General features: G+C 53.2%; 2 protein-coding genes across 2 annotated transcripts; one reads left to right on the top strand and one right to left on the bottom strand.

Annotated features, from left to right (window-relative positions):
• Positions 1 to 901: 901 nt before the first annotated feature.
• On the top strand, positions 902 to 2,065 carry LOC100904079 (transcriptional enhancer factor TEF-3-like). Its single transcript, XM_003741174.1, has one exon. The coding sequence runs from the start codon at positions 902 to 904 to the stop codon at positions 2,063 to 2,065; it is 1,164 nt and encodes a 387-aa protein (XP_003741222.1).
• Positions 2,066 to 6,121: 4,056 nt separating this feature from the next.
• LOC100903931 (protein scalloped-like) lies at positions 6,122 to 6,805 on the bottom strand. The gene has a single exon (XM_003741173.1). It carries the CDS (start codon positions 6,803 to 6,805, stop codon positions 6,122 to 6,124), a length of 684 nt encoding a protein of 227 aa, XP_003741221.1.
• Positions 6,806 to 9,266: the final 2,461 nt, after the last annotated feature.

Below are 9,266 nucleotides of genomic sequence, written 5' to 3'. Positions count from 1 at the left end.
AGGAAAAGTTGTCTGGATGGAGATGCCCCGTCAAAATATAACGCCGATCGCGCATATCCTCATGCTGTTCCCCGTTTTTGCACGGGGCAGACCCATCAACGGGAATGGATGGATTATAAGATCATGATTCTGTTTTCTATGATGAGAAAACAGTGGTCGGACCCCTTCAGATGATCTTAGCCTGGAATCTGCGAACCGCCTTGATGGTGTACCCCTGCGGCGGTAAGCGCCAAAGAGGATCATAAACTAACTCTAATGATTGAATCAGCTAATTGATGATGTAATGAATGTCGGCGATTCGGCCAGCCGATCTACCCCACGAGTCTTGCTCCTCTCCACTGACGAGCTCATCGACCCTCGGATTTCGGAATCGTTCTGGGGTGCTTTCTAGATGAATTCGACGCTCTTTCACCTCTCTCAGAATTCCATTTGGGGATTATATAAGGAGCCCTCCGACGAGAGCAAAACAAGCGAAGAGTCTTCGGTCTGGAGTGTCTCAAGTAGTGAGATTTTTGCAGAACGCTTCTTCTCTCGAAAGCTCAGCAGGATCTATCGAGCCAAAGTTCTTGCAAAGATTTCTTCATCATATTCAACATCAGGGAGTCGTCAGTCAAGAAACCTCTTGTGATCGCTCCGTACTTTGCTCATCGACGGTGGAGCTCATCCTGTGCATCTTTGTTCTACGGAAGATAGCGTGGAGGAGTTTTCAAGCTTAAAGAAAATCACAATATGGCTTCTTACACCGACCTGAACGGCGCGCCGTCCTCCCGCGATGCCCCGAGGAGTGAGGCCGAGGGCGACGGTGTGTGGACAGAGGATGTCGAAAGAGCCTTCGAGGAAGCTGTGAGGCTATATCCGTCCTTCGGTCACAAGAAAATACACCCTCGGCGAGGACGGGAAGATGTACGGCCATAACGAGCTGATCGCGCTCCACATATTCTTGAGCACCGGAAAAACTCGTACGCGAAAGCAAGTGTCTAGTCACATCCAGGTGCTCGCTCGACGAGAACGTCGAAGGGCGAACAACTCAAGGATCGAGACTCCCGGGGCCAGCACGGCGTCTTCTTCTCCGATCCCCCTCGAAGGAGCTGGGCCTGCGCCTCCGATGCAAGCAGGCGCGAGGGTCCCGCCCTCGGTGCCAGCAGATGCGCGGGTCCCGCCCCCGATACCGACGGGCACCGAACAGGTGGCGGGCGTGTACGTCGATGAAGTTGCGAAAGCGAGCAGTGCTCCGCAGTATCAAAGCTCGGTCGATTGCTCCCGGCCATCACAATCCGCGGCGGCGGCATCAAGGATACCCTCGCGATGGGAAGTGCAATCGCAGGATACCGAGGTCCCTCTCACTGGCGACTTCTTCACCATCGTGCCCTGTCCATGGAGCATGGAGGAATGGAAATCGATGAGAGTCGAGAACGAGGATCTGAGACTCATCAGATTCTCGGCGTGTGCCATGTATCCACCCGGACTCAGCCGAGAAGGGGATCAGCAGCGCGGCTTCACGCTCGCCTACGCGGGGGACACGCACTGCCCAGCGTCGCCCGTGGGAGCCGTGACTATTCGCGGCCTGTCTGCTCGATTCCCAAGGGTGAGAGGCGGCCTCGAGCACTTATTTTTCGATGGCCCGGCGGAGGCTTTCTTTTTCGTCAGATGCTGGGTTGACCTTGATAGCGGCGCGCTATTGGACGATCGCCTCGTCTACTTAACGAACAGTGACTTCGATTCCGCCTCAAGTCGCACTGTGGTCTGCGCGACGAGGCTCTTCGCACGTGGTCAGCAGGTGGTTGAGAACGTCGCCCCTATGTTCCCACAGTTCGACGCGAGGTCGGGTCGATATACTTACGGCCTGCAGTCCATGATGGGCGAGTACGCCCTCAGTGTCGTCGAAGTACTCAAGGAGTCCCACGATTTCACGGCGGCGAACACAGCGCTGAGGAGCCACACGATGCTGCAAGTGGTCTCCGACATGGGCACCGGGAAGACTTTGTTGTGCATCGCCTACATCTTCGAGGTGACTCCGGTACCCAACGCCTGTCCCCATCAAATCTACCGCCTTGTCGACTGTTGATCGCGGATCGGGGATTATTAGCATTACTGCTCGTGTTTATTGTCTATGAAATATGTATATGTACTTATGTGAAATGTGCTGCAATATGTTATTTGGGTCTGATTCGAGAATATTGACTTGAAGAAATAAATGGACAGGATCGGAAGTTGGGGTAGAATCCTTGAGTTGTCCTTATCATGCTTCTCAACCTCAACAGTGGAATGACTCTGATAGCGTCGACGATTTGATGGAGTTCTCTATAGTGGAGGTGCTTCGACCGAGATCGGAGCTTACGCTTATCGCCCCTCAAGGGAACGCGGTGCCACGATCCGAAATTGTGCGCTATGAGCCGACTTTCTAGCACATCCAAGAGCGCGGGACGCGGGAACGATTTCGAAATGCTCAGAAGACTTAGAAGAAGACCGGCTCAGAAGACTCGCGTGAACGAGCAGTTTTATTCACGTATTCAAAAATTCGAATACGAAAACATGATATGGGGACAAATAGATTGAGAACAGGGGCTTAACTGCGAGCAGCGGGGAGGAAAAAGGCGGAATGCCCTTATTCGAAATTTCACGGAATATCGCAGCGATGGGCTTGTAGCGTTCCAGCATCTTCGTTTCGGGATCGCGGGTTTTGACGGAGTTCCGGAAGCTGACGCGACGGGCTCGGCTCCAAAATCATAATACTCATCGGCGGGCATCGGTATAGGCGCCGCAGAAAGATCATCGGGCAGCCGGGACGTTATTTCCTCTTGGAAGCGGAGGAGTAGACGGTTCTGCAGGAACGATGCACACCATCCACTGATTCTCGAAAAAAAGCAGTGGAAGGGTGGCAAGGGCTGCCTTATCGCCAACCCTGAACTGTGAACCAGAAATAGGCTTGACGCGTTTCTGCAAGCCGCGGAGTAGGCCTTGAGCGACACGGGTGACACTCACGTGCGGTCATTTGGCCAATCGCGGTGACCTAATTCAGAACTATGTAGAGCGTTGGAAGCCGCGTCCCGTAAAAAGCTCTTTCGTCCCCCTGCAGCTTGTCCAAGGCTACGGCGATCGGTCTCACACACGCGAGGTATTCTTGCATGTATGAAAAATCACCCGTATTGAAGAGAGTATCGAGCTGAAGTCCGGCGTCAGAGGCTGGAGGCTTAAAGCCGCCGTTAGAAAATCGTGGAGCGAATTCCATTCGTAGCCACTGGGCGCGGCGAACTCCTCCCCGTGACTCTCCGAATGATTTCGGCTGACTTCGGCAGCCTGTATGAAGCCCGAAGGGCTGTGCATTTCCCAAGACCGCGCGTATGGTGAACGGCGAGCGCCGCGTGGGTCTGCAGGATTTTCTTCACATCCGTTGTTGCGCATAGTGAGAGAGTCTGTGCAGCGCAGCGCGCATGGGATGGATGGGAGATAAGAACCGAATCATTGAGCGCTTTCCATGCGCCGAGATTCTCTGAAGCTTCGCACCGTATAGGTTTCTAGTTTTCCATGAGAAAATTGTGCGCCACCCCTCGCAAGAAAGCTACTGGCTCACGAGCCTCAATGGTTCGTACCAGCTCGAGCAACCTGGCATCCGTGTCTCGGTATCTGCGCCTTTTGGGTTTCGGCAGAGTACCGGCATTGTTCCGCTCGAGCTCAGCGTCTGCCTTGTGCTGCACTGGGCGGAGACCATCGATGAACTTCCAAATCGAAGGATGACAGACGCCGAATGCGCCCTGAAGTTTTCGATGCGCTGCTTCAGCGAAGTTGTTCGTTCGACTCTCACCTCTGAGTGAGAGTCCTTTCGAACACGGACCACATTTCCTGCGGGAACAGCGGAGTACCCCTGATGAGTCTCCCATCCAGACGAACGCCCAGTATTCGACCGACGTACGTCACTTTGAAGTAGGTGAATATGGGTCAGTTCCTCTGGCAAGACCTCCAACAGCGCCATCATCGTTCTGTCCAAAATATCTTTTCTCACGAAAGCCATCGCCGGGATCATCCGGGCCCAGAGAGAAAAGTTCGAATCCGTATTGTAACGTCTGAGGAGATTGAACGATGCAACTTTTCCTTCATATTCTTCACCAAGTGAAAGAGACAACCATGGACTTCAGCGGTCGGGAGAACCGCACTGAAAGCGTTTATGAGACCCATTTCGAAGTCCATGGCGATTTACGAGGGATTGAGAGCCGGGAAGGCTTCCATGATGAGGTCGAGCATTCGACGATACGACTCTTCCGACTTGTCTGGAAGCAGCCCGTAGCACAAGGGAATCGCGTACCCTCCACGATCGGCGAGGATCACGAATAATTGCTCGAATTGTCCCGGAGCTAGACTGAAAGTCCCATCGACGTAAATTCGCTGTACGTAAGCCACCCACTCAGCAGCCGACTCTCGACCGAAGATCAGAATTCACTTCTCATCCCCGACGCCAGAGTCGCCCAGGAGGAAGCGTTCTGAAGCTCCTGGCTCGCACTGATACATGGTGTAGACCTCTGGTACAATTATAGAAGCTCGGTCAGTCGGACAAGCGGGCGCTTGAGAGTTCTCGCCGCGTATTCGATTAATTCTCCGTTTGATAGAATCGTGCTTCGGAAGACATCCCTGGCCAGCAACGGTTAAGCTCGCCGCAAGATTATACAGCAGCTGGGAAGGAGCTTCTTGAGTAGAGAGTGCTCGACGCTTGAGCTCGGAGTTGCCAGCAGCGACCTCAACACATGCAGCATCGGCTGGATCGCTGTGTTCCCCCGCTGTGTGTGACTTTAACAACCTCGTCAGTCCCCACAGCCGTGTGCAGTCGGGCCCTGCATCTGTCTTTGAATCCACATCGCCAGAACTGTAAGGTGCCGATAAAGTTCTTCTTGTCCTGAGTGTACATGTGTCCACGGAAGGCCAACGTCAGCTTTCCACGCTCTGTTTGCATGATCTGAGATGCTTCGAAGTTGGAAGCAGCTTCCATCGCAAGGAGTCTGCGAGTAGAGCTTGAGGATTGGGGGAAATTTCACAAAGGCGAAGAAAGCGGTCGAGTGAGTTTGCTCTCCGGAAGCGAGTGTTTGTTTTCGTCTCTGGAAACCCTCAGTGGTTATTTTTTTGTTATCTGACGTGAGAAGCAAGGGAACCGAGGCTTCGACACGCATCTGAAGTTGAAGCCGCCTTGAATAGGCAAATACGCGCTTCCGGCTGTATCGTCGAGAATGAATGGACGAGGGGCGGCGTAGTTATACATAGGTATATCGGAGTCTACGAGTTTAAACTCCCCCTGAGCTTGGGATCAAGGGGACTTTCTCAGCCTTAATTGTTTCCCAGCTTCAGAACCTATAGCGCCAAATCGTTCGGCGCCGAATTATCCGCGCCGAATTGTCCGGCCCCGAATCGTCATGTACCGGACCTGGGAAATCAGCCAGTGTCGCATACTCCGAGGTTAGAACCTCTGTATAACTTAATTGTTCGAAGTGTCCTATCTTACCCCGAATCGGGTCCAGCGTCTCGTCATCGGAAAGCGGAATTATGACTGTCTGACTGTCAGGTCATCGATAAGGAACCTAATCGATCTCTCTTTACTCAGTACCCAACCGCGCTGCGGCTTGTATTAAGTATATAACACCAAGACAGTCATTCTCTACAGATGACTGACGTTATCGGAACCTAACCATTCAAAGCTCGCATTCTTCGCTCCGAGTGAATCTTCACTTCCTCAATTTGGTCACTTCATTGTCACTTGAGGCCGAAGTGCATATTCAGAAATACTGAATCATTCCATCCTGACTCTCGATGCTATTCATTCAACCTCTACGAGACTTTTGATATACATTCGAATGAGACCCGGATGGAAATTCGCTGAACGTCTCGCAGGTATGTACATTTGCATGTGATAAGACGGAGACTCCATCAAATCGTCGACGCTGTCAGAGTCATTCCGTTACTCAGGCTTAATCAGGACTACTCAATGATTCCACCTTGACTTTCGATCCTATCCATTTCATTAGACTTCATGACAATATTCTCGAAACAGACCAAAAAAATATATACACATTTCACATATGTACATTCCATATAATAAATAGTTTACACAAAAAAAAACACCGCAGATGAGTATTCCCGATCAACAGTTGACAAGGCGGTTGATTTCATGAGGACAGCCGTTGGGCACCGGAGTCACCTCGAAGATGTAGGCGATGCACAGCAAGGTCTTCCTGGTGCCCATTTCGGAGACCACTTGCAGCATCGTGTGGCTCCTCAGCGCTGTGTTCGCCGCCGTGAAATCGTGGGACTCCTTGAGTACTTCGACGACACTGAGGGCGTACTCGCCCATCATGGATTGCAGGCCATAAGTATATCCACCCGACCTCGCGTCGAACTGTGGGCACATGAGCCCGACGTTCTCAACCACCTGCTGACCACGTGCGCAGAGCCTCGTCGCGCAGACCACAGTGCGACTTGACGCGGAGTCGAAGACACTGTTCGTCAAATAGACGAGGCGATCGTCCAATAGCGCGCCGCTATCAAGGTCGACCCAACATCTGACGAAAAAGAAAGCCTCCGCCGGGCCTTCAAATAATAAGTGCTCGAGGCCGCCTCTCACGCTTGGGAATCGAGCACACAAGCCGCGAATAGTCTCGGCTCCCACGGGCGACGCTGGGCAGTGCGTGTCCCCCGCGTAGGCGAGCGTGTAGCCGCGCTGCTGATTCCCTTCTCGGCTGAGTCCCGGCGGATACATGGCAAACGCCGAGAATCTGATGTGTCTCAGATCCTCGTTCCCGACTCTCATCGATTTCCATTGCGCCATGCTCCATGGACAGGGCACGATCGTGGAGAAGTCGCCGGTGAGAGGGACCTCGGTATCCTGCGATTGCACATCCCATCGCGAGGGTATCCTTGATGCCGCCGCCGCGGATTGTGAACACTGCGAACAATGGACCGAGCTTTGATTTTTGCGGAGCACTGCTCGTTTCCGTACACGCCCGCCACCTGTTCGGTGCCTGCTGGCATCGGAGGCGCGGGCCCAGCTCCATTGAAAGGGATCGGAGCACGAAATGCTGTGCTCGCCCCGGGAGGCTCCATCCTGGAGTTGTTCGCCCCTCGAAGTTTTCGTCGAGCGAGCACCTGGATGTGACTAGACACTTGTTTCCGTGTACGAGTTTTTCCGGTGCTCAAGAAAATGTGGAGCACGATCAGCTCGTTATGGCCGTACATCCTCCGGTCCTCGCCGAGGCTGATTTTTTTGCGACCGAAGGACGGGCATAGCCTCCAAGCTCCATCGAACGCTCTTTCGACAACTTCGGTCCAGACACCGTCGCCCTCACTCCTCGGGGCATCGCGTAAGGACTACGCGCCGGTCGGGACGGTCTGAGCCGCCATTTTGTAATTTTCCTGGAACACAAAACTCCATCAGACGATCTTCCGTGGAACAGAGATGCCTAGGACATGCTCCACCGTCGACGAGCAAAGTACGGAGTGATCACAGTAGGTTTTGGGACTCACGACTTTCTGATGATGAAGTAATCTCGGCACCGACTCCTGCTCGGTCGACCCTCCTGAGCTTCCGAGGGGAAGCGTTCCGCAAAAATCTCTTTCTTGAGACACTCCACCTCTGCAATCGAGAATCGGCTGTTCTTCCCCCTCGGCTCGAGCTGGGAATCGCGCTGCGTTCGGTGGAAAACGACGAGCGAGCGCATGGCCAGGGTTTTCTGTTAGAGGAGACTCTTCTCGCGACTAGTCCCTATGGCTTTTAGAAGGGGATTGTGACGGGCAGTGATTCTCGGAGCAAAGACTGTTCCGTCACAAGTGGATTTTCATCTACGGGAATGCCTCCCTTTCTCTGGTGCAGACTTGAATGCCAAGCCAAAAACTGCGCTCCAAGTCCAATGAGAGCGTCACCGTATCGTACACCGATAGCTCACGACCGGGCTGCGTTCCGGGCATCGATCAGCGAAAGATCCGCCAGAGTAGGTAATCAGATACCACTGCTTTTCAGAGATATCCGAGCTCACGCCGTGCCCGAATTGACGGGGCCTAACTCGAGACCCTTTGCACAGAAAGTGTCGAAAGAGATTTCAAGCAGCTGCTGGAGCTCAATCCTGGGAGCGGTTTACGAGAGACCACCTCCAATCGAGGAGGGCCCAGCACTAACTGGACTTGGCACCGGTAAATCACGTACCCAGAAGCCAATGTCGACTCTTATTCGCGTCTTTGCTTGCCAGGAAACCCTCGAAGCTGAAGACTTCCTGACCAAGCTTGTCGGGGTACCCTCGATCCTTCCGACGTCAGCAGGCTTCGGATTCGTCGCGGTAGTACGAGAAAGGTGCGTTACGCACAGTCTGGACGTGAGAAGCATCGTGGAGCTACGGGGAGAACCGCACGAGAATCTCGGAAAACTTCCTTCGGCACGACTCCCTTTCTATGAGAATTCAAAGGTTGTCAGGGCTCCGAATCGTGGCTGTACAAATTCTCAGCAGGATCTGCATAAAGTAGGGAGTAGGGTACCGGAACAGCGACGACGATATCGAGAGCAAGTTCGCGTGCGACGAAGCGTCACCTTTTCGTTGTACAGGAGTACTGAATCGCATCGAACGGCGCCACGGTGGGGCAGAATGAGATTCAAGGTGGAGAAATTATTCCTAGCAAAGTAGTGACGTGTGCTCCTCCGTGAGCGGGAAAAGCACGAAAGAAGATACTACTCAGTTCCATCGAAGATGATAGACTCCTCTCCTCATTAGTTAGAGCCGATGACGGGAGTCACTCGGAGAGCCGCTGGAACTCCCCGCGCCATTCACTACCTCCTGCCCGAGCATCGTGGGGCTGATATCCGTAGACGATTCCGGAGAGGTCGGTCTCCGAAACGAGAAGTATCGTTCTGTACTGTTCGGGAAGAGTCACTGGCAAACAGCGTCTGGGGGAGCAGCGAGTCAGGAAATCAACAGGAAATCGTAATTCTCATTCAAGACTGTATCCCAACTGATATACCGCGGAATTAAAGTCAGGAATGGCCGACATGTCCATAAACGACTGCAAAAACGATTGGCAGCTTATTCAAGCCTTCGGGGAGCGGAATGAAACGGAAATGAATCACTGAAGAGCGCTGTGGAGTTCAACGCTACTCTGGTTTGGAGTAATGGGGTCGATCTGGGAGGAAACACGGATGACTCATGCGCGAGCCCCGAGCACGAAATATCACGGTGGGGAGAGGCTCCATCGGAACTGGCTGGCGCGCGATGTAGAGAATCATGCCAACAAACCTTCTGCTTCGC

This window comes from Galendromus occidentalis, unplaced genomic scaffold (genome assembly GCF_000255335.2).
Source record: "Galendromus occidentalis unplaced genomic scaffold, Mocc_1.1 scf7180000077123, whole genome shotgun sequence".
Lineage (NCBI taxonomy): Eukaryota > Metazoa > Arthropoda > Arachnida > Mesostigmata > Phytoseiidae > Galendromus > Galendromus occidentalis.
Note: the sequence above shows the minus strand (reverse complement) of the source record. Positions and strands in the feature narration are given on the sequence as shown.